The 24,684-nt window shown below is 46.8% G+C and overlaps 1 protein-coding gene and 1 long non-coding RNA gene across 2 annotated transcripts in view; one reads left to right on the top strand and one right to left on the bottom strand.

Moving 5' to 3' along the window:
- Positions 1–24,684, bottom strand: part of LOC119436630 (transcription factor SPT20 homolog) — an 81,958-nt gene that overhangs the window by 46,000 nt on the left and 11,274 nt on the right. The window contains exon 2 of the mRNA XM_037703552.2: positions 22,479–22,630. Coding sequence (XP_037559480.1) covers positions 22,479–22,630 — 152 coding nt within the window. The remainder of the gene's footprint in view (positions 1–22,478; positions 22,631–24,684) is intronic.
- The window catches only part of LOC119436632 (uncharacterized), a 44,543-nt gene continuing 23,346 nt past the window's right edge, over positions 3,488–24,684 (top strand). The window contains exons 1-2 of the long non-coding RNA XR_005189088.2: positions 3,488–3,839; positions 5,425–5,503. This is a non-coding gene — a long non-coding RNA (uncharacterized LOC119436632). The remainder of the gene's footprint in view (positions 3,840–5,424; positions 5,504–24,684) is intronic.

Here is a 24,684-nt window from a genome sequence, read left to right as displayed (position 1 = left end):
ACCTTGGAGAGAACCAAGCTAAACAATAAGATTAACCGTATACCTCTCGCTACGCACACCCAGGCATAACTGAGTTAAGCCACAGCCAATTTTTTGCGTATATTTTTACTTCGCAGCTGGCGGAAACTTCAGCTTTCTCTTGTCCTGCCTCTCAGCGCGCCGGTGACCAAATCTTTCGCCATGCATGAATTTCTCTAGCTGGCACATCTTTTGCACGTGGGGTATATGTCAGGTGTGTATGCACCGTCAAAGCGAGCCTCGTGGTAACTGCTTCGTTCATAACGGTAAATTAAGGACACCACGATGTTATAATGCTGCTGCAGGGTATTAGCGATGGAAGATCAGCGCACCCGAAGTAGGCAGGGACACCGCGCTTCCCGATCCGGCGTCCCGGAGGCGACGCAAGCTACACTCGCACGCGCACGCTGCTAAGGGTCTGGCTCTCCCCTGAACCTACTTTGCAGTGTAGCACGTAGAGTTTTTTTTTTTTCTTTGTCTTTTCAGAGCGCAGCTCTTAGGCACCCGTTCCTGCGGCGAGCGTCGGCGTAACCGAGCGAACGAGCACAGCGACAGATGAAAGCAGACGCGGAGCGCAGCGGGAGATGAAAGGCGCGAGGCGGAAAGCAGAGGAGGAGGGTATGGCGAAAGGGGGAGAAGAAAAGCGTAGTTCGGCGACGATGACTACGAGATGGCGCCAGAGTAGCGCTCGTCGTCTGGGAGGTCTGCCGACGGTCGGCGTCGGCTGCTGTGAATCGCGCCCACGCGTCATCGACGCGCTGGCTCTCGCGATCTCCAGATTAGTGAGTCAGTCGCGCCACACTTCGCTCCGTTTGCCACCAATATATCGCGAAATGAAAACAGGTATAGAGCGTCGCTCGAATTTCGCATTAGGGAGTATCGTAATCGTCGGTGAATTTTGATTTCGTTCACAAGGCGCCTTCGAAATTTTATGTGCAATAACTTTTGTTAGCTTTCATTCACAAAGAAGAAAAAACAAGCTTTTCCGCATGACATTCAGGTCAAGCCACATTGCGCCACAGTTAGACTTACATCTAACCCACTACACCACGAAACACGTGAAGTGAAACAGTGTTAATTGCGGCGGCCATATTTGCGTATGAAGCATGAAACGGAGTCTATGAAGACGAGTTCTCCGACAGCGATAAATTGGAAATAACGCATGCCACCAAGAGAGAGAAATAGGAAAAGACAAGGAAGTTATAGCCAGTGTAAAAACAAAATTTGGGCAGGAACCATGGTCAATGATTGTCAATCTAAGCGAATAGCACGAACGAACAAACGAACGAACGTTTTCCTTGCCGAGCGCTCCACAAAGCTCGCGCGAGAGTTCCGTCGCCCTTAACCTTCTCTCCCTGCAACTCAGTGGCGCGAGAGCACGCGCCCTTTCCTTTGACGCCTTTGCATCGCAAGTCCGACCACCGGCCGTCAACCACCGACCGCCGTCAACCATGAAAATGGGCGAAAGAAGCACAGAAAGCTACTCGTTTTAATAGCCGCTGGCTACTCTGTGCTGGGTTAGGGGAGCAATAAGATGATAAAAGGAGAGACGAAATGAAAAAGAGAGAGAGAAAAGAAAAAGCTGTGTTCAAATAAAACGCGACGCAGCGCACGTACCCCCCAATGTCGCCCAGAACAACGACGGGGCTTTTTTGGTTGATGTGCATTGCTCTAATCACGAGACAAACCGCCGCTTTTGTTTAACCACCAACCGGAGCGCGCAGGAAGAGAGGTAGAAGAGGGGGGGGGGGGGGGGGGAGAAAGAGAGAGAGAGAGAGACGACATGATTGCGGCCACACATGCTGAGCATCAATTAGCTCATCCAGCAAGCGTGTTGCACTTGCTAATTGCTGCAACTAATGAAGGCCAGACGAATCAGTTCCCGGCGACCACCCTGCATGGGGCACCTCGTTCAATCCACGTCGCCCCCGCGCGGAGAGCCCGATATACTCAGCGCTAAGCTATATCGTACCTCATGGCCCTGGGACCCGGTCGCCTAAGGCCCGCAGGTCTGTAGGGGACGCGTGGGCACGTCTATTCGCCACTGGCGCAATTCCAATTTTTCTTCCGGTAGTCCTGTCGCGGATGAACAAGATGTCCCTTTCATCCACACCCCCTGATAGCTGCAGAGCCTACTCCGATATATACAGTAGATTTAACGCGGCTCCGCGTGCCTGCCCCGAATGAAAACAAAGCCCCGTGTCAAATTGGTCAGAGCGAAGCGCGGACGGCCAGATATAGCCGCAGTACTCGTTTGTAAGAAATGAACAGACCACGCGGCCTTGTGCTGGTAGGCCCTGGGGCCGCGCGCTACGCCTCCTCACGACGCAGCTGCGCTCCACTGACTGCGCGGAATGTTAAAGCGCTCGCGTAATGAGCCAGCACGGCACGTCCACTTCCTGCGTTCCTGAATGACGCGGAGTGATCCCCACCGGTAATTTGTCTCGCATAAGCTGTGCGTGCGCCTTGGGTGTTGGAAACCTCGCATAATATGCAGCATCATCGTTTCTTACGCTGCACACACGGCTCGCTTACCTTCCGCTAGCAGGTAGCAGACGATACTATGCATTCTGATATTATCGACGGCGCATTCTGTCTGTGCACTGAACGCGCGACAAGCAGCATGCGCAGCTCCAGCATATTATAGTCGTTTAGATCGTGGGAGCGGAGAGATCGGTGTGCGACAGCGTACGTTTGCGCCGTGTATGGTGGAGATCGCTGGGTCGACACAACTTCCTTCTCAGCAATCGGTGCCTTATTGGCAATCCATTGCTACCCACGTTGCACTCTGTGCAGCCAAGGCAGCCGCTGCAATGGGCAATTCTTCAGGCGGGGCGATGAAGGCATGCTTTTGCTTTGCATCTTGTCGCCTTCTGCAACTTGCCTCGGTATTGTTGAGGAGCAGTGAAAGGTGGCGAGTCGCCCATCGCGACCACAGAACTCCTATATGGTCGCGGTGGGCGATCGGATATAACCTGCAGTACCTAACTCTCCAGGCAGATCGCCAACATTCATTATGTTCCTCTTGCGCTAAGACCCTGCAGCAAGTAGCAGCCGGCAAGAGCGCACTGCCTTCGACCTTCAGGTGTACCTTTCCTCTCAAACTGGCAACATTTACAAGCGTGCTGCATAGTTATAGCAGCTTGCTGGCAGCTTTAGTGGGTTCTTTTAGTGCCCGGCACAAGTTACACCAAGGAACAACCAACAAGTCATAGCAAGTAACATTTTAGTCATTGCGTTTTTGTTTTGTTTTTTGTTTCTTGTTGTTGCTATTGTTGCTTTTTTTTTTCTAGTGTTCATATACGCATTGTTCTAAATGGTTTTGCTGTGCTCGAAAGCCACCACAAAATAACTATACCTTTACGACAGGGGATAACATCCGTGCATAGACCACTGGTACATCAAAGTACATATCATACGCCGTACTCTGTTTTCGAATGTGGCTTAACGTCAAAGTAAGTTCTCTAAATCTGACAAGCAGACAGACATTTGCGCATCCGCGAATACGTGGCTCCACAGCTCAAACGTTAGAAGTTTCGGCTTCTCCGGCAATCTATTTCTTTTTTAAGCGGTTATCACATCGGTAAGCTGTATTTTTCGCGTCAGACGCGTGTCCTCGTTAGTAAAGTGACATCTTATTCGCTGCAACTTTTTTTTTTCAGAATAATGAAGTCTCAAACGCTTCAGTAAACACCAGCACGTGGTGTGGCACAAGAATTCAGTGTATGGTGAAGTTGTCTCAAACACACTTTAGGCCATCAGGCCGCTCACAAAGCACGTGGTTCCCCAGCCAGCCGCTCCTTGGTGTACTCGTTGGAGAGGTGGGTAGCGCATGCATTTAGTTGCGGCCGTTTCCCGCTTAATGAGTTTAAGCATTTTCATGAGTACCTTTGTTTGACAGCAATAATTGTCTTTTGTTTTTCGACTTCACTTACTGCCAATAACGTGCAGCGTGGACCCGTTACTGGGCCGTTACTGCATACGCAAATGTTATTGTTCTGACAGGAAATCACGAGCTATATATAGAACGTTGGACTGATTAGGCTTGCACAATAATGACACCGATTACTGTTGAGTGAAAAAAAGCCCATCATGAAAATTGTGAACTTTTCAAGAGTGCATTGTAAAAGTGCAGGAAACGAGGCGTATAGTTGGTAGTCAACAGAGCCACGCGGGCCACATACTAAGCTTCTACGTATATGATCACGTGTTTGAGACCTAGGGTGCCACCTTTTCGTTTAGCTTCGAACCACATTCTTCGAAGTCGTGTTTTCATGACTCGAAGCGCAATTTAGGATGGCACTAGTATAGCGCAGAAGCGTAGGAGCGGAATTATGTATTTCTACATGAGGCAGACAGAAACTGCCGACATAAGACCACTCAGGTTTTCACAAAACACACCATCCAGTGTAAGAGCTGTCGTTTTCCCTTATTTTGCATGTATCCTGAGAGTTCATTTGTCAAGTTTAGAATGTAACTGAAGCAGGCCGAACATCTGAAATGTCAACAGTTGAATGCCAAATACCAAGGAGATATGATAGTCGCGTGCAGCATTTGTGCTTCCGGAATCCTGAAAGTTTTTTTTTTTTTTCATTCTTATATTTGTTCCCAATTCGGCTCCCTTGTTAGAGAAATCGCGAAAATAAAATAAAACAGAATACCTAGCAAAACGTACCACGAGCAGCCATGCATGATCACACAGTTATTTGCACCTTTTGCGTAAGCGCACAACAACAGGGCAGGTTAGCGTTTATTTCATTACTCACTACACATTGGCGTTGCTTTGGAATCATCGCAAATTTTACAAGCGAGGTTTCTTCACTCAGCTTCACGAATCTTCGTGCTTGTGTGGACTTTCAGCTCGGTAGAAGTGGAGCACTTTCTTTTTCAGCGCGCCAACTTGTTACATGACAGCTATTACTAATGCGCTTTTTTTTTTTCAAATTCGTGATCAACATGTTGCTCCACTCGAAGATTTGGCATAGCATTCGCAGACTTTCTAGAAAGCAGTGGCCACATTCCTGCCAAAATAACCGAGCAGCAAACCGGCGCCTGCTATTTTGGGTTCATTAGGCGGCGCCGGGCCAGGTCCTTCCGTCTCCTGTGTCATCAACACTGCACAAAGAAGACAGCGAGCATGTTTTCAAGCTCGCTGCCAAAGCGGCCCCAAAGAAGAAGGACGCTTCCGTGCTTCTCTTTTTTTTTCGCACAGAACAAATAAACAGGCGGCCTTGGTATCAAATCCAGCGGGTAGGCGCGTCAATATCGAGTTCACGCTTCACTGATACTATACTGCGAGCAACCTGTGCCACCTGTCCTATTTTGTTCTTTGCCAGCATTTCATTCTTCGCAAACCTACAGGGTTCCTATGTGGCCGTGATAGAAGTAAGGCCTTGTGCTTTACAGGAAAAAAAAGGATACTGCGACCAGTATGTTATACGGCGTTTCCAGTGATGCCTGCAGTGACGTACCTGAAGTGCAGCGCGTGAGTATAAAGTGCTGTCTTTCAAATTTCGGGCGAATATAGGGAATTCGATTTAGGATGCTCAAGTATAGCGATTTCCTTCTGTGACTGTTTTAACACGAGGCCTCCGTCCTCTTGAACTCTCTTAATTTTTGTTCAATCTTCAGGAGGAATATTCGGCGTCTTCTACAGGGGCCAACATCTCGATGCGAACATTTATTGAAAACATAATATGGCTACAATGAATTAGAAATCTGTGTACGCAAGAATGCTGCGAGCGCGACAGAAACGGCGAATTTTGTATCCACATGCTGAGAATACTGGAGCGAAATCTGGTGACAGTGGATGTTCTGCCAGCCTTGGAATTATGGGCGACACATCGACTTGCCTAAATTTTGCCCTTCTGTCTTGCAGACAATTTCGGCCTCCTTATATTAATAATCTCGAGGTTCATTTTTCATTGCAAATTTGTTGTACGCCCACAATCAGTCCCATTTATTCTCTCATTTTTACTATTCGGTGGTTTTCAGAAGAATCAAACAAACGGATTAAGTGCTTTTAGAATATAAAAATAAAACGTATGGTGAGTGTTACCAACAACATCAAGATACTTGGATATACACGCAAGCTCGAAAGCGCCGTGACTTATTTATTCGCTGAAGATTACGCAATGAAATAAATTAATTACGAATGCGACAGACTTAACTGCTCTAACGCAATGCTGTCAGGCTTGAACGCAACACAATGGAACAACAAAGCACAATAAAACAGTCCGCACAGTTAATAAACCCCATGATAAAATGTAGGAAAATCTGTCCTAACTCATTATTTCCAGAGTGACTGAACGATTGCAGCGACAAATGTTTCTCTAGTAATCTTGGAACGAAACTACATGTGATTACGGACTTCTCAATCTGACATTCTCCGCGCATCAAACGAGGAAGCTGTTTTCGTTCTTCGGTTTGTTTATTTGCAATGATGCGTCCAAGATGAGCGAAATCCGATTTGGAGACAGCGAGTTCTGCCGAAATACAAGTCGTCGCACTGATCAGTCCGAGACTGTTTCCTGCTGCTGAAAAGCGAGTTTCGCTCGCTGCCAGCCAATGAAAACTCGGCAAGAGAATACAGCAACGTCAATCAGGTTTCGGCGTCCCCATTGATACATCGCTCAGCAGAATTTCGAGGCTTCGCTATCGTACTCATAAACGTGCACGACGCAGCGTATTTCCGGAAAATTTCGCTCCCTCTTGACTCTCAGTGACCCAATGTGAACACGGTATAGAGCTTAGCGTTAAGGCTGTTAAATTTCGCCAACCATTCTGTGCTAACAGTATACTCAAGCCAGCCGACGCCACTTTATGGATGTTGGAGTGATTGGGACCGCTTTGTACACGTTCTGTAACGCCTTTTGGTAAACCTTTAGCCGAAAGACAGTGAACTAAAGCCTCGATGATAGGGCTACGAGATGCTTAAAACACTTTTTGAGCATCGAGCCGATGTTATTTCCGAGGAAGGGGAGAAAATGCCACCTGCAGTAGACCTCAATAAAGTTATTTCACTCACTCACTCACCTGCAGTAGAGGGCACAATGCAAAGAGGCAGGCAAGGACAAGAAGAAAGAAGTGCGCGTGCTACCCTCCAGCGCCGCTCGATAGCCAGATCCTACCTCCGTGTTTTTCAGGAGCTAGCTGCCCTCAATAAACGTCGCCAGTTCCCTTTCAAGACAGGTGAAAATATATATATATACACTGTGATTGGCCGATGACGCACATGTCATTATCACCGTGTGTATCACGACTGTTATTACTGTCCCGATGCCTGGGGCTAGTAATAACAAAACTTCTCTTTTGTAAAGGCCATCCGTGATTGGCCATGGCCGCTGTGGTCGACTCATCATCAGGGGCAATCGCTACTAACGTGAGTGGCCAGCACTGGAACGCCGGCCACTGAGAAAACACTCTTACGTAAGAGAAGTTTTGTGATCACAGCACGAGATTTACAAAGCCTTTCGTTTGTGACAACTATTTCCCATTGACTGACGCCGTCGATATCATTTGATTCGCTATATCATAATTTACCGCGTCACTCAGGTTATACAATGTATCCTAGTGTATGTATATATCTTTTCTGAAAACACTTAACCGAATCAACGCGTCGGAGCAAGAAAACGCGAGCCGAACTTCACAAGTGACGTTTGTTGTGACAGTGTTTTGTCACAAGCATGGCAGCAATCTTTGAAAACATTGGTCCCCTACGGAACAATACCGCGTACGCGTTAACAAGCTTACGAATTAGTTTTGGATTTCTGAATGCGCATTTTATTTTTGCTCGTATGGCCGTTGCCTTTCTCATGAACTTGTCCTGCTCTTAACATGCAGAAATTAAGTCTGGCACAAAAGAAAGACAGAATACCTCATCACGCTTTCTGGACTACATAACCGCCCCTCTTTTTTAATAAAAGAAAAGTCGTGCCGCCAGCCTTTATTCTACAGCGCCTGCTAAAAGCACTGCTTTCTTCATTTCCGTGCTTAAATAGAGGAGCGTGCTTATAAACACTCTAACGAATAGGAGATTCGTTTTAAACTCTAGTCACTGGCACTAAAGTTAGTTCAAAATATGTTGATGCTTCCGATAATTGCAACTAAAGTTGGTTGGTAATAACTTTATTGAATTGTCCTACAGAAAAGTGATTTGTATTCCGCACTGTCAAAGTGAGTGTTTTATGGTTATGCAAGCTTCAAGAGCGGATGCTAGTAAACGTTTTCGCAGTATTCATTGGCACATGCTTTCCTTTTAAAGCAACTATATTTGTTTCTTTCACTCGCAAAAAATGTTGACTTATAGGAAGATTACATAGCAATTGACAAACGTTTACCCAACAAGTTCCACTGACTTTAACATCAGTATTAAATAAATTAGACAGAAGTATTCATTGTGAAGAAAAACGTGGAAGGTCTGCCTTAAAGTTCTGGCCAGCTATACTCAGTATTGGGGAGTAAAGGAATAAAGAGAACAGAAATATAGAAGATAAAAAAAATTGAAAGCACACCTCTACTTTAAATGAAATTGCTCTCGATATAATGAAGGTAGCTGGCTGTAAAGATAGTTATTGTTCCAACATCAATAAATTGTTTTTCATAATCACTTTATCGCTCCACTCCCACCAAGAGGGTGACGACACCAAGATGCACTAATCTGCTGCCTCCTTGAAGAGATTGATGATACAAGTGTCACAAATTTATGTGACATATGAGCGCTGTAAAATATGCGCTAGCACTGTACGTGCCACAATTTTTAACTAAATGTGATAGTCGTAATCAATTTATAGAAAAGCACTGTTTTCTGATAATTACACCAGCTACACGTTTATAAAAATATCATTCTAATATCACTCATATCTAATAATGTCAATGTATGGTACAGTTTATATACAAACCAAATAACTGCATACGAAATTACTAGATGTGTGACAAATTTTCATGCGATACGTTCGTCCCATTTCTATACTAGTGCTTCGATACTATACTGGTGCTTCGATGACTCTCTCCGGCATCTCTATAACAAACGCCTCCCTCCCTTCTCAGTTTCTTGGTGTTTGCATCACCCTCGATACTGCCTTAACCATCCTCTCAATTAGGCGACCTTATTTCTCTTGCCACTGGAGTCAATCTTCATTGCCTTCTTATCGATGACGTGTACTTGTAGTATATTGACTTATTTAAATCTGCGCAGTAGCTTTAGTGTACATACTGAGAACATTCGAAGCAATGATCGACATCTAAAAAGAAATCGATACTGTTTCGCGTTCTCTTTATGGCACAATCGGCAGCATGCTCCACTAACCATTGCAGGAAGCTTTGCTTTGCAAGTATTGTGAGAAAGCGCGGCGGACGCATTCCGATGGAGGCGGAATGCAAAAACTCCAGTGTACCGTGTATTAGATGCACGTTAAGAAACCACAAGTGGTCAGAATTTATCCGGAGCCCGCCACTACGACATGCCTTGTAATAATATTGTGACTTTAGTACGTAAAACCCAAGAATTTAATTGCTTTACTGCTGCTCATTCGATCTAGGTATTCGCTTAACAATGTTTAATATACCAGCTGTCTGACGAGCGCCGTAATAAAGTATATGACGAAAAACAAGCTAAACCAAAATTAATTTTCATAAATACCGTCTGGGTAAGCGTAACCACCGAACACAACTGCTTTCTTTTTTTGCATGCCGTCTGTTTGGAATGTTCATTCGCTTCCAGGTGCACAGTTACGGCGCTCGGCATGCTTCACACGCGAAAGCAGCTAGATGACAAGGTTTCTCATTTTACAAGCGTATTATACGATCAATAATGCAACAAAGAGCTCTAAAATGAGCGGAACTCCGCGTGGCACGTTCACAAGCACTGACTCTATAACAGAGATCCCGCAGCTGTTAATAAACTGCGAATGCCGCGAAGAAGCTGAGGCACTTCTCTCTTCGACTGTTCCTGTTTTTTCCATCATTCTAAGAAAAACAATAAAAAGAAACCCAGTACTGAAATGCTGCGCGCTGCAACAGAGCCCAGCACAAAAAACAATATACACTTACAGCAAAAAAAAAAAAAAATAGCAATACTGCTCACAGAAAATACCCTTGACTGATGCAGCCATGCTATGACACACAGCATATATAAAATTCGGCATTTCGAACACCCCATAAACTTTCAGCACTGCTGTCGCAGCAACCTCAGCAGCATCTTCTGTCTGTATAGCTTAGTTGTCTCAATTCAAATATGTTCCTCGTTTATTCGTATTTGGTGTAAAATTCTTGCTAAACAAATTGTTCTTGTTGTCAGGAGCAACCTATGGACGTTGTACGTCGTCACAATAGCATCGTCACAAAAACGTGTGTAGCGTGCAACTCAGTGGCAGAGTGATCCGCGTGCGACGACGACGACCGCATACTGTGCGGGAAAACCCTTTTCAAATCCGCCGGTAAAACGCGAAAAAAAGGCGCGAATCTGCGACCGCAATATGATGGGCGCACCTGCAGGTTTGAGCCTATTTGCATACGTCTCCTACCAGGCAGGTCTCACTATTCCTATTTTTTTAGGCGCATAACGAAACTTTGCGTATTTAATCTGTTACCCGCAAAACTTTCCCAGCCGCATTCGCGCACTGGTTGACCAAGCAGTCCAGCCACCAACCCCTTACACGAATCCAAGCTACGTCCCGGCATATCAGTCAAGTGCGCTGAGCGCGCGCGCGCGCGCGGGCGCGTGCGTGGCCGGCATGCGACGGCACGAGTTTGCCGCGGACAGCTGACGGAGACTCTGCCACTGGACTCGCGACGCGACGCGTGCTTTGCATGAGCGAAATGTTCCAAGTCCCGGCGCGTCCGCTCTTTGCCGTGAGGTCGCGCACCAAGAGGACGCGCCGAAAAATCTCGCGCGAAAGCAAGGCGCAACACCGGACAGCGTTCGTTCCTCCCCTGCGATGCGAGCCGGCGCGAAGGAGGCGCGGTTGCGGGGGAGGAAGAAGAGGTGGGTGGCATGCACGCAGCACAAGTGTACTCACATGCGCGCTCTCCCGGGCTTCTCTCGGGAAGGCGGTGATCGGTCCCAGTGGGTCTCTCGCGTCCTCGTGTTCCGCTCTCGACACCTGGCCCCTAGCGGCGTGTGCTTGTGGACCAGCCTCCCTCCCTGCCTTTCGGGCGCGCCAGCGATCCCCACCCCCCTCCTCAGTGCGGTGCGCGCGAGCGCGGCTAATTTTGGCACGTGCGCGCACCGGTTACGCCGGCGCAGCGCCGATCCTCTTCCAGGCTCTCCGGCGCGTGAGTCAGTGCGAGGCCACTGCAGGATGCCCCGCGCCGTCTCCCGAGACGCATTCCGCCAACTTTTTAGAGATCACCCCCCCACGCTCTCCGCTAGGAACCCAAATTTGCGGCTGGACCCGTCGTGCCACGTCATTTTGGACATCGGCGACGAAAGAAGAAGAAAAAAGCTGCCAGAATGAGAACGGAAGCGTGACGTGTCGACACGTGTGTACGTGTGTGAGCGCGACTGGACGTTGCGCCGCGTCCAGAAACGGGCAGCGCAACCGGGGATATCCACACGAGCACTGATGGCACCTCTGGCAGGGCGCCACGAGTCGAGCCGATCGTGGCTGTGCTGATTGAGAGCATCGGTGACGAATGAGTTCAGCTGTCCTGTGCGCATCGACCTTTTCGCGCACGCGCCGCGGGTGGGCCCTTGTTGAGAACTGTGTGGTCGAGCCTCTGCACTATAGATGCACTGCGACTTTAAAATAATACAGCTAGCGGACACGAAGCTTGAGCTTCGCATTGGGACGTGCATGGGAAGCGCAAAAGTATAGACACCTCTTCATAAGCGTCTCCCTATAGCACTTTAGCGCACCCAGGGGACGAGGACATAGAAACAAGCAGACATACGCAGCTAATTTTGTCTTCGTCCTCTACCCTCGTTGCCTGACATGATAACCATCTACTCGAAAACTTTATTGTCTTGTCGTTAAAACTTTTTGGCTGAAATTAGATGGAGTAAAAAATGAGAAAAGGTACGGACGTTCACTGAGCCGCGGCTGGTTTCCTATCCCGCAATGGAGGAAAGGAGAAACAAATGAACGGACAAGGCAAAGGGTGTATCTGACCACGCACACGCTCATGGCCGGTCACCACGCAGTCAGAGGCGGTCGCAAAATCCAGTTGCATTGAAGAATCACCACAGAGCTCTAAAACCTGTCCCTGATATACGGCCGATACCAAAATCTGTTCCGTGTATGGTCAATTGTGTTGGCTCAGAATAGTGCGGAGGGAAACTCCTTGATTGTCAAAGAAAGCATTAGCCATGACTTAAGACTACCTACTCTAGTCAAGTTTTTTTTTTCTTTTTTTTTTCTTAGAGAGAGAAAATGCTAGATATAAGTCGTTTGGCGCGGTCAATGGGCGCCAGTTATATTATAGCAAACGTAAATGAACCATAACTGAGAGCGCAAAATAGAGCTCAGGAGCCATATACGATAACGGTTCGTATGCTACATCAGTTCCTAAGAATAGGGGCCAACCACTCACGATATAGAGTTAAAGAGCCATTAACCCCCCCACCCATTCCGCTTTCGCTACGCCTCTGGCCCTGTGCGCACCCACTGCATGGTTTTTTACACTATCTGGAATCGAATTGGCAAAGCTTTTCGTGCATAAGATTTGTTTTTCATTAGCTGGCCAACTTTGGTAATAGCACGTTTGCTATCAAGACTGAAAAGCCGAGCCTGTTTTTACAAACCACTCTATAATGTACGAACTTCATGAATTAATACAATGCCTGTACGCATTGTTAAAGTTGTTATAAGGGCGGGGGTTTCAGGGCACATGCCGCCGCAAGCCCTCACTTCCTCTGCCAAGTTCTAGAAGCCCATCAGCTCACTCCGAACCTCAAAAATAAATAAAAAAATACGGAGATTCCAGCTACGCCACAGTCTCCGAATACATTCAAGCTCCAAAGATAACTGCGGCCATTTGGCGGAAGCCATCAAGGGAATAATGCGCGGACCATCGTATAGAATGCAGGTGGCTCCAGCCATAAGATAAGTTTTGATAAGGCTCTCGTGATCGCGCCTCTCAGCCTGACTCGGAGAAGAGGTGTTGGGGAAACTATAGTTACACCGAAAATACCCAAACACCTGAAGCAGCATTCCCTGGAGCAATAGAAATAAGCGCAGCAAATTCATTTTGTCTCGTAGTATTTAAGTCGGACTTAAGGACTTAGCCTGACTGTATTTGAATATTGCTCATTATGTTATTTCACTGCTCCATTTCTCATAGTTAAAATATTTTTCAAATGACAAGCGGCTCTTTTTCACGCAAACTGTGCACAGTATGTTCTCGGTCATCTATTTGCTGTGCCGCTGTTTCAGTGTTAAAGAAATGCAAAGCGAAAATAGATTCGGTTTAAGCGAGGATCAACTTATAGGTAATTTCAGTGTGTTCGTGCATGCCAGCTAAACGCCAACTCTTTATACCATCATATTCAGACTGTATTGTTAGCAAAGAATAAGTACAAAGCATTATAACGATATCATGAGAAATTAAACACAATGTTTATTCCTGTAGTATTATGTTATAGAAAATATAATGCACAGAAAAAGAGAAAATCATCGGCGGATACTTACGGCGCATCTTCGGTAAGTATTTGACGACGCACTCTCAGTGCTGAATTGTCTCCCGTTTAATTTTATCTAACGAGGCAGCCGCATACAGCCCGTCTTATCGGCGATTAAAGCGTAGCACAGTAAATGCGTTTCATGTGGTTGTCGCTTTAAACGTCGCAATGGATGGCTCGCACATCACGCTCCGTCCACCATGCGAGCAGTTTATAGTCCAACTATACGGCAAACTAACCCACCGCGGCTCGTACAGTGGCGGCCCGACACCCTGCACTCCCCGCGGAGGAGGTGAGGACTGCGGCGGAGGCGACGGGGAAGACGGAGGAGGCGACGACGACGAAGTAGCGATACAGGACGACAGACTAGTCACGTACCACGACATACTGACACACTATATAAGAAACAAAGAGAAGTATACCCACAACCGCACAAACAACTAGACAGATCTCAAGAAACAGATTGGAGAAGGTTGCAAACCAGAACCTTCAGAAACCCAGTACATTTAAACAGAGTAAATTCGACACAATACCCAGAAGCGAGCTGCAAGCCCTGCAAGTACGAACACGCAGACATGGCACACGTCTTATGGAAATGCACAGAGATCAGACCAATATACAGAGAGGACAACATAGAACCGGACCTTCTCGAGGAGCGATGGCTAAGCGCTCTGACTAGCTCAGATCTACACGACCAACTATGGGCAACCCAGCGGGCCCGGGCAGCGGTGGAAAGGCTATGCCTCACCGCACATAATGCCCGGGTGGCCTGAGCCCGGGCCGGCAACCTCGCAGGTGCTTTTATCAATAAAGTTTTTTTTCCGTCTGTCCGTAAAGTTTGCACGCATAGAAACGCGCGCTCGTATACAGAGTCGTGTGGGAGGGCCGAATCCGAGTTGCGATGTCGTTGTCATACCATTAAAAAAGAAGCTCGTCGCAACCATCAGTCACTCAGCAACAATCATGCGCAGGCGATTAATCATCGCCGCTATAGGGTTGACAGAATCAAGCGGCTCGATTACGCAACAGTGTGTTCCGGGTATACTGAGGACGCTTGCCAGACACGCACGGCCCGCACAGCAGCCCTGCCTTGCCGGCGCGGCGAAATGCAAAGCGTGCCGCGGTAGGACGAAGTGAGCCGTCTCGCCGGCGCTTGTTTTCCGGCCCAAGTCGGCGACCCAGACGCGCGAGATTGATGCGCACCGCGGCAATGTTATTCTGGCTCGCACTGTGCCTCTTTGGAGCACGCCGCCGGGGCAGCCGTCGCCGTCCAGCTCCGACGACACGTAAGCGCGCAGGGAGAGGGCACTGCGCGGGGGATCTCGCGCTTTGCTTCCCGGAGATTGCAAAGCCGCGCTATACCGTCTCCGTCGAAGCGAAGGCTCATGCGAGGCCAGCGCACCGCGCGCTACCGTGCCTATACTGCAGCAAGCTGGCAGCAAGGACGCGTAAGCCGATCAAAACACGCCACGAATGTACTCGCTCCATTTTACAGCGTTATCGAAAGTCTGAAGCCCGGCTTTACTCGAGACACCATCGACCCCTTTAGTTGCTCGTGACAATATTTACTGTCTCGTCAGGCAGTAAGGCGTGTGTACAAACTTGGTCCGCGGCTGCGGAAATATATTCACTCCGAATGGTATAATATGGCGTAGAACTCACAGCGACACCACCCGTTCTACGAAAAATCAGGACAAGAATGAGATGTGACGCCTTACGTTGGAGAAATGAATGCGCATATTGTTGCTCGAATGTTTAAAGAAGCGATATAGGGTGAACGAAAATGACTCGTCACACTCGCGTGCAGCTTTTGTTTGCACCAATAGAATGGACAATATACGGACTAGGCAATACAGGAGCCTCGCACCAAAAGGGCATACAATGTGCTGCCGCTCTTCCCACTCTTCGTGCCCGTGGCGTCTGCTCAAAGCAACGCTTGACAGCAGAGAGTCTAATCATAACCGAAATGCCTATCTTTGCAGAGCAGGTACTGAACCCGAACCAAAATGTGTGCTGCCATTTTGGAGCAGAACCTGAACCGGTACAAAATGATGTAACGGTTGGTTCTGAACTGTTCAGAACAAAACAAAGGAACTACTGGTATGCTAAATGGTCCATTGTAACTCGGAGCAAAATAAAAAAAAAACGCTTAACCTTGCACTCGGCCGCACAACGCTTGAAACAGCGAAGCTGGGCGATTATAGCCCAGCATTTTCCGGAAGTGCGCGCGAACTTTTAATCTTATTACTCATGATGATGATAAGTTCTTTTGGCGCGTCTCGGACTTACGGCCGTCACTGCGCGTTGCACAGCGCAGCTTGCAACACCGACCCCACGTTCCAATGCCGACACCGCGTTCCAGGAGACCCGCTCCGTGAATGCGTCTCTCTCGCTCTCATAGCGCGAAAAACCTCTTCACCTCGCAGAGCACGAGCGCACTAACGCGCCAGATGTGGACGAAGACGACGACGCTCGAACGCAATCATACGGTTCGCATAAATGCATGGTCTGCAAGCGTGGCTGTATAGCCTAGTGGTTACGACGCGCGCTTTGGAACCGGGGGTTCGCGGGCTCGAATCCCCCCTTGGCAAGAAAGTTTATTTTGTTTTCGTTCTTGGTAGTTTCCTTGATACGCACCACAAATTACGGCTGGCTTAAAGAAAGCTTCGCTGTTAAAAAAAAAAAAAAAAGAAGAAGAAACGTCTTGAACAGGCTTGGCTAGTGGTTCTGACCGTCAGAGGAAAATTGCATTTATATTAGCCGACTTGTGGTGTGGCTTGCTGAAAGTGCCCAATAAATTGAGCCATTTCCATGGGTAATTCTGAAGATACCAAAGAGTCGTTGGTACCAAACGTTCAACTATTTTTAAAGGAAGGAGCAAGAACTGTGGTCTAGAAACATCCTGCAAAGTACGCTTCAGGCGTAAGAGATCTTCACTTACCTGGTTTTGGGATCATGTGCGACAATTGCATGATTATAAAGCGCCGACGCACACTGTTGAAATGATATTTAGTACAAAACTAATTTACGCGTTGTTCTATCGGATATTTAAAGAAACCTTGGACTGATTGCAGGAGCGCGATGTAATGAGAGAATTATCTACACGGTCATGTGGGAGAAGTCTGGCGTCCACCGAGGATGCGCTATTGTTCTTTTTTTTTTTTCTCGTTTTACTAGATATAAATATACGCTGCCTCCGCTCCTGACTCACTACCCGCCCGGCTACATCATGTACAGAGCCAGACCGCAGTGCACCTATAGATTCAGAACACATTTTTTGAACACAACTGGGATACTGAATGTGCTTACACTATCGCATTATACAGAGCCGGCGTGAGGTACGCTAGCATGCGTACGAAGTCGAAAGCGCCGGCGCAGCGTCGGAAGTATATTATCCCGCAGTAGACCGCTGTAGATAAGAAAGTTGTATTTAAGCCGCGGGGCTTGAGTCATTCTTTCACTGATTATGTTTCTTTCTTTAAACGTATGTGATTTTTTTTAGAACTGTTTAGGTGGCTCGCTGTCCAAATTCTTGTCGTTAGCAGTTCAAGAGCTATACATAAATTATACACGCTGCATCGGCACACTGAGACACGTTTACAATCGTTGGCGTAACTATGAAGTGCGGCGAAGCTTCTGCTTTCGTGGAAATCATATGGTCTCTACAGTTCTTGGCCAATCCCCCCCAGAGTGGGTATATAGGCTTTATATCTAAATCTACAGCTATGTGAAGTACTTGTACATACGTGCACTGTATATTAGTATGCGCAAAGAAGGCAACCGTTATTTTACCGCCCCGATAGTGGTCGCGGCAAGCGTTTGCCCTCGATACATTCTTTGCGAGCAAGCGAATGTTTCGATTCACTGCTACGAGCACACATTAACGTATGGTATTATTTATAGCCACGGATTTGAGCTTGTACCGATGGAACTTGTAAGGGCGATGTCACTTGAACTTGTGGGCGGTAATTGTATCTGGGAAAGAGAGCTCGTACATTTCTGAACGATATAAAACCTTTCTCGGCCGATGTCGTACAGGGACGTGTCAAGTAAAGCGCATTGCATTGGCGAAGGGGACGCTCTCGTTGCCTTTATTTTCTTACGCCTTTTTCCAGATACCGTCAATGTCGGAATTGCGTTCGTAAGCCAAACAACGATGCACCATTGTACTGCTGACTCATGGGAGGAGATTATTAATAGACTCGGAACGTTCGCGAAACCACTATGAGGGTCCTTGCCAACCTTTGTTAACCTCTACCGAACTTTTTCGTTAGCCGTGCAGTGCATGCTAAAGTTGAGGCACACATGCTGCACTTGACGTCGTTCGCTTCACATGCATCTTCAACCCTAACTCGTGCGCCGGATGTTGCTTGTGAAAGAGGTTGTTGTTCAAATGGTAGAGAGGGGTTATTTGCCGGCTTCAACAGGCAGTATCGTCGCCCCTCACTGTCCTTTCAGCATATGAAGAAGCCTACACCGGGTTTTTAATGTGCGCCACAGCACCAAACAGCAAACCACCATGTTAGACGAATCTGCTGACGACTGGCTTAACGCAGTCATGCAAACGTCAAACCAGACGAATTAGCCGTAATCAAGGATGTCGAGGAGTAACGAGGCAGCATCAGTGCATTTTTACGGCAGAGGTTCGCTTCCAGCCAGCTTTTTAAACGGACGCGGCGAAACGTTGTCACGTGACTCTTCCAAGAACGACACGCCTACGGAAGCGCCTCTCAAGTCGAGGAGCTCGAATCCAATAATGCTGTACAAAACCTAGTATATTTTTAGCAATGGGTGGCCTGAAGTAACGTTAGTTGCATGCAGTGACAGCAATGCTGATAAGTGAACATCCGTTACGCAGTGACCCGATAACTGTAATTTGCTGTGAATTTTTTATCCTCCTCTATATATGACCAAGTTTAAAATCAAGAATCCGTGCACCCATGATAGGCGATCAAAAAAAATACGAGTGCATTCAAGTTATAACAGAAATGATCCCCTTGCACAAAGTGCTATAAGCAAAGAGAGAAATTGGAGATAAACATTTCTATTTTCCTGGCAAATTAACGTGATCGGTTTGCGTAGATGAACCGTTATTTGCTTCCGTTCCGAAGCTGAATTCGAACCGAACCAAAAAGTTTGAAGCCTAACCGGAACTGAACCAAGAACTTTAGGTTCGACACTCTTCTTGACAGATGTTTGGGAAGTAATCAAAGTACCGGGTGCCACAGAAGGCGGCCTCCCCGTCTGCATCTGTACGAAAGCTGCAGGCCAGCGATGCGAGATCATGTTGCGGCTGTGCAGCCTCCTATGAGGGTGAAGAGTGTGCGTATATCGCAAGGGCAACTTCGGCAAGCTTTTCAAGTCTACATATATCTCAGTGTAACTTGTATCGCACCTTCTACCTAGCACTTTGGCTGTGTCTGCCAGGACTAGGAGTTTGTAGTTTTTCCGCAAATAATTATCAAAGATTGGCATATGCGCTCCGGTGGCCGAATTCACAAAGCATCTCGTTCGTAACTGTTTTTCCCATTGGACGGCTGCGTACACTGACATTATGGCCAGCATCACGATTGGCCGGCACATACTCTTACAAATCGTTCTAGCCTAAGAACTTTCTTTTTTTTTCTTTCTTTTTTGTAATACGGGATCCCTGCTCTCGAAGGTATATTTATTGGGCATAGTGTGCTTGTCTGATCACGACGTCAACATTATAACGCCGACCGCTTGTACCGATATCTTGCGAAGCTGTCTTTAAACGAAGTGCGCATGACTCTATTGACATGAGTGACTGTGTTCAACTTAGCTACTCCTGTAAAGGTTTCCGCAGAAATATAGCTTTCATAAGGCAATCTGTCTTTTTTTTGTGTGTGTGTGTGTTTTCTTTTCTTTTTTTTTTTAAGCGAATGTTTCCTTGCCTACTTCTCCGGCGTTTGGCGTAGGTCGTCAGATTTTCTTCTGATTGGCACGTGAGCCGGACTCCAGTATACCGGGTGTTTCACGAAATGCGTTTGAAATTTCTTTAAAATAAGGAAAATGAGATGTTTATATGATTTTGTCTGGATTGCTTTTACCACAGTGGCACATATTTGAAGATGATTCGGCGTAGTAATTCGACAAGTAGTTATGCAAATTAGACTAATCAAATGTTTAACCAAAAGAGCCACGCGACTAGTCCGAATGGAAGACAAAGCGCGCCATCCGCGAAGCTCATGACCGTTTCCAGAATTCTTGCTCTCTTTTCACCCATTCACCCATTCCCCCAGTGCAGGCATAGCAAAACGAACGTGTGTCTGGTTAACCTCCCTGTCTTTCCTCTCTCTCTCTCTCTCTCTCCTCGAAAAGTTGACGCTGCTAATTTTTACAGCGTAATGAAGTCTGGCCAATTCCACACAGAAAAGCGAAACTGAACAGCCGAAGTGCGCAACTCTGACGCCCATAGTAGACGCCCATGAGTGTGACTGCTTGCGCCGCCTCCCTGTCGGGCGAGCATGAAGCGACCCAGATCGCGGCTTGATAAGCTCGCGTCATGCTCGCCTGACAGCGAGGCGCAAGCAGTCCCCTCAATTATGGGTCTTTGCAGACGAGTTCCTTTCCGACGTGGACATACTTTGCCACTAATAACGTGAGCTGCGAAATACTAATTAACAAACATTCATTAATTAACCTTTATTTCCTTTTTGTGTGTCTTAGGGACAGTTCCTTAAATGGCAAATTTGAATGCTGTCACATTTTATTGCACACCTGTTTTTCGTTTTTCTTTTTTTTTCAGTAATCTTGAAAATCGCGCTAATTGCGAGATAGTGATTATCAAATTGAATAGCTCAATCGAAGTAATATCGAGACTGAGTGCGGCCCACTGCGCGTAGACGGCAAGTGTGGGGCGAAGTTTGGGGCGAAGTTTGAATGATGGCACGTCGCGGCAAATCCTGACACGGCGCACCACCGCACACGCTTGCCAGGTTGCCGCGACTGGCTGAGACGTTCCGTTTCAGACTTCCTCGCGCTTGTCGACACGGGGCGTTTCCGTCTGATATCATAGTGGGGCCGCATTTTCTGTGCTCCCGGCGCGCTAGGTTTCAATATTGCTTGGATTTACGGCTGCAATTCGATGACAAATATCTCGAATTAGGTGCGACTTTCGAGATATTAAAATGTGACTGTCCTCAAATTCACCATTTAGGCAAATGGGCCTGAGGCCCTAATACTAAGTTAATTATTTTTAATTAGTCTTCGAAAGCCCGCGTTATTTGCGGAAAAGTATGTCCACCTCGCCTAGGAACTCCTCTGCAAAATACATCACGCTCACTGCACTTATAGCATTTTTATAAAGAATCTGTGCGATCTGGAAAAAAAAAAAACCATCCTGTATAGGGTGTCTCAGCTAACATTATCCAAGCTGTTGCACGAAAAAACCAATTTAAAGAGACACGGTGCTAAATACGCTTCTCAGACCTACGGTGCAGGCCTCTGACGACCGAACACCGTAGGTCTGAAAAGCGTATTTTGCACCATGTTTTTTTTATCATTTTTTTTTGGTTGAACAGGCTTCGCTAATGTTAGCTGGGACACACAGTATATACGCTATATAGAGTATAACTATGTGCGCGACAATATTGCACAGACTGCGGGAGCACCATTGCGATTATTTACTGAAACTGATGCTGGACGAAACACTGCTCGTCACCATACATTTCAAATTTCGCTTGTAGTCGCTTTCACTTCTTCAAATTTTAAAAAAAAACGTCTTTTTATTGTTGTTGCGTTATTCTTCTTTTCTTAATTGCGCGATTCCATCTGGGACATGAGCCTCGATTAGTTTCAGTACATACTACCGCCGTCTCTGACTTTTGCACTTTCATCTACGCATTTAGACTGCCACGCCATTTCGCAAGGTTTTCGAGAATCATAGAATACTTGCAGTTCAGCACATTCCCTTGAACGTACGGAGGGAATGTTCTGAGGCCACACTATGCAAGTTTTTTTTTTCACTTTGATTCTATTTATTGCTTATCAACCACCAAGGCGAGTGGCCGATAACGGAAATAACGAAGGCATCATGCTAGCCAATGACGGTGACCAAGAAGAAAAGAAAATTAAAAGAAAATTCACATAATACGGCCTCTGCAGGGCCGTATAATGCAAAGTTAGGTCGCGCAGGGCGCGGCTTCGTGCGGATGAAACTCGCGACAGTTGTGATGTGACGATGATGTAAACGCGCTTAAAAGACGAGGACGACAGGTGAAGGCGAGACACACATAGCGCTATGTGTGCCTCGTCTTCATCTATCGTCCTCGTCTTTTAAGCGCATTTACATCATCGTCCTGTCAAACCAACTCGCCGAACTAGGTGTACAGAAGTGACGGATCAGGGAAGATTACACCCCTTAAACATCAAGCTTGCAATTTCAGTGAATGACATCATATTGCTAATTTTTCTTGACAGCAAATTTTACATTCTATTTTTTATGTAATAGAATAATGTATACACACTCGTTCTAGCCGACAAAGAACAGCAACTGATCATTTTCCAATTAGAGGAATGAGGTGAAAGGCGAGACCCCTACCCCTATCTCCCCCCCACCTTCGGCCCTTTCGTTCTCTGATTGCCAAACTTCGATAACATTCCCCCAAATCAAAGTACTCGAGATACCGGATAACAGTCTCGCATGTTTACAACTGATAAGTTGCATTTGATTTAGTTAATTTAACTATCCCGCTGATATGTACAGCAACCCACCAGCTGTAAGAAACAAAACTCGCAAAGCCAATACGTGATCGGGATAGAAAACTTGGGAGTCGTAGACGCACCCCTGCGCCCGCAACTACCGATTTCAGGCTCTCACCTGACGATGAAGACTTCGAGCCTCTTGGCAGGCTGTGCGAGCAGGGCGTTGATGCGGGCCTCGGTCAGATCCTGGACGTTGTGCTTCCCCACTTGTATGATGAGGTCGCCCTCGTGCATCCCCTGCAGCGCCGCAGGACCCCCGTCGACCACCTGCGTGGCAGGAAGGCAACACGGGTGACATTAAGTACAGCGGAGAATGGGGCGTGTTGTTGTCTATATACATCCATGGCGCACATAGACATGAATCCATAGATGAGAATGGTCTCCACTTTAGCAGCAAGACGTTAGCATTCAGGTTTCTTATAAATTATCAATTTCTTCTAAATAGATAATTTAGAAGAAAAGGTTAGGGAAGATCAATTCGAACCTGCCCCTTAAGCTGCGTACGTTGTTAAACCAGTGACATTTCTGTTCATCCGTCGTGGTGTATCAGTGGCTGCACGGCGTTCTGCCGCTAAGCACGATCTCGCGACCATGTCGGCCACATCTCGATTGTAAATGACTAAAGAAATGATTGTGTACTGCTCTTTGTGTGAGCGATAAGAAACCCCAGGTGGTCAAAATTATTCCGGAGCCTTCCACAACGGCATCTCTAATAGCCTTGTTGTTTCAGGACGTTAAACACCGTGAGGAACACTACTGTTACATCCACTATGATTGTATGCTTCCTACCGAAAGTATTTTGATCTCAAATCTGACGCAGGAATGTTTATGATGCAAGTGTGCCAAACCAAATAGTATAGTATCTCTCATACGATGATGCTGTTGCGTAAAAAAAAAAGAAAAAAAAAAAGACCTCTTCGCTTGCAGTGGAGGCGAAGTACCGTCTCGAGCTTGGCCGCTAGGAAATATTTCGCAATTTTTGGATACTCCTCTTTCGCCATAGGCTGCTTGAGATCCTGAAAGGAGTGTTGCGCGCAATGCAAGACCCTTTTGCTATACGTATGGCATAGCGTCTTAAGAGCATTGACTTATACGGAACTTCTTAGGCCCTGCTGTTATATTTTATTTACTTGTGGTTGATTGCGACCCCCCGTTTGACTATATCGTTCCCAGTTTTCCAGTCAAATCATTTGTAACTCCTGAGCGGTGACGTTTCTTACTTCCATCCGGTGTTGAAAGCTGCTTACTCTCAAAGGTAAGTGGAGGTGGCTGTGAGTAAGTTGCTTCTATCCATCCACAAGTGTTCTTATGCACCCAAGACGCTTATGTGGGTCACTTACGCATCGAATGTTTGCAACGTGACCAACAGCAAGCGATCTTTCGTAGGCCATCTCAACCTCATGGATGGACGTCGTTTTTCTCTTACCAACAGTGGTCCTTAACTCTAAGAAGCGAATGATAGGGCCAATAAAGCCAACGGCACTATAGGCGATCAACGAGGTGGACATAATGAGAGGGAAAGCATTGAGAAAATGCTGAAATATCTGCTAGAATCAATGCGTGTGATTCTCTGTGGTCTCCAGACTGTGGCCACTAAAAGCACCCTGCAGGTGCTCGCCGTTCCGGAGCCGCTCATAGCAGCTCCTTATACGTACTGCAAACATTTGGCTTTAATTGTGCCTTTTTTCAATGTTTAATTTTAACTAGTGACGTATACGCCAATATCTGGAACCCGGTGGCTTCTTGGGTGACATTTCTGGTTATTTATCAACAGAATATTGAACTTGCCTTCACCGTTGTGCATCCCTCTTCTATGTCTCATTAGGTCTTTACGTCCCCGTTCCCCTGTACAGAATATAGAAGGCTAGAGCGGGCTAGTTCAGGCCGACCTCTATGCCTTCCTTCAAATAAATTATCTCTCGCCCTCTGCCGCCAAATTACGCTCTTGGAACCAACCCTGATCTTCCATTGTTAGTCACTTTATTCCGTCGCCTAATTGTATTGTAAAACCTTTAGGGTGTTTTTGCGCTTTTTCGGGACTTCGAAACCTCGTCGCGGCGATACTTTCTTATTTCTTTTAACTCCCAACTTTCCGAACTTATGTGTCTAAGATATCTGCGACGCTTGCATGTCTGCGACACTTGCATACAAGTTGCAAGTTCGTCGAGAAAGTTCGCTCCATGTATCCCGGGCTTAACAGTAGCTTGTACCGGCCATGTTGTGCTGCGGCAGTTAAAGAACTTAGCGGCACCGTTCCAGCAAGATCGATCGCACAGTGCTTCAAACACTAAAATTAATGTGTTACACGAGCATGCCCCTTG

This window comes from Dermacentor silvarum, chromosome 1, assembly GCF_013339745.2.
Source record: "Dermacentor silvarum isolate Dsil-2018 chromosome 1, BIME_Dsil_1.4, whole genome shotgun sequence".
Classification (NCBI taxonomy): Eukaryota; Metazoa; Arthropoda; class Arachnida; order Ixodida; family Ixodidae; genus Dermacentor; species Dermacentor silvarum.
This window is presented reverse-complemented; position numbering and strand designations above follow the sequence as displayed.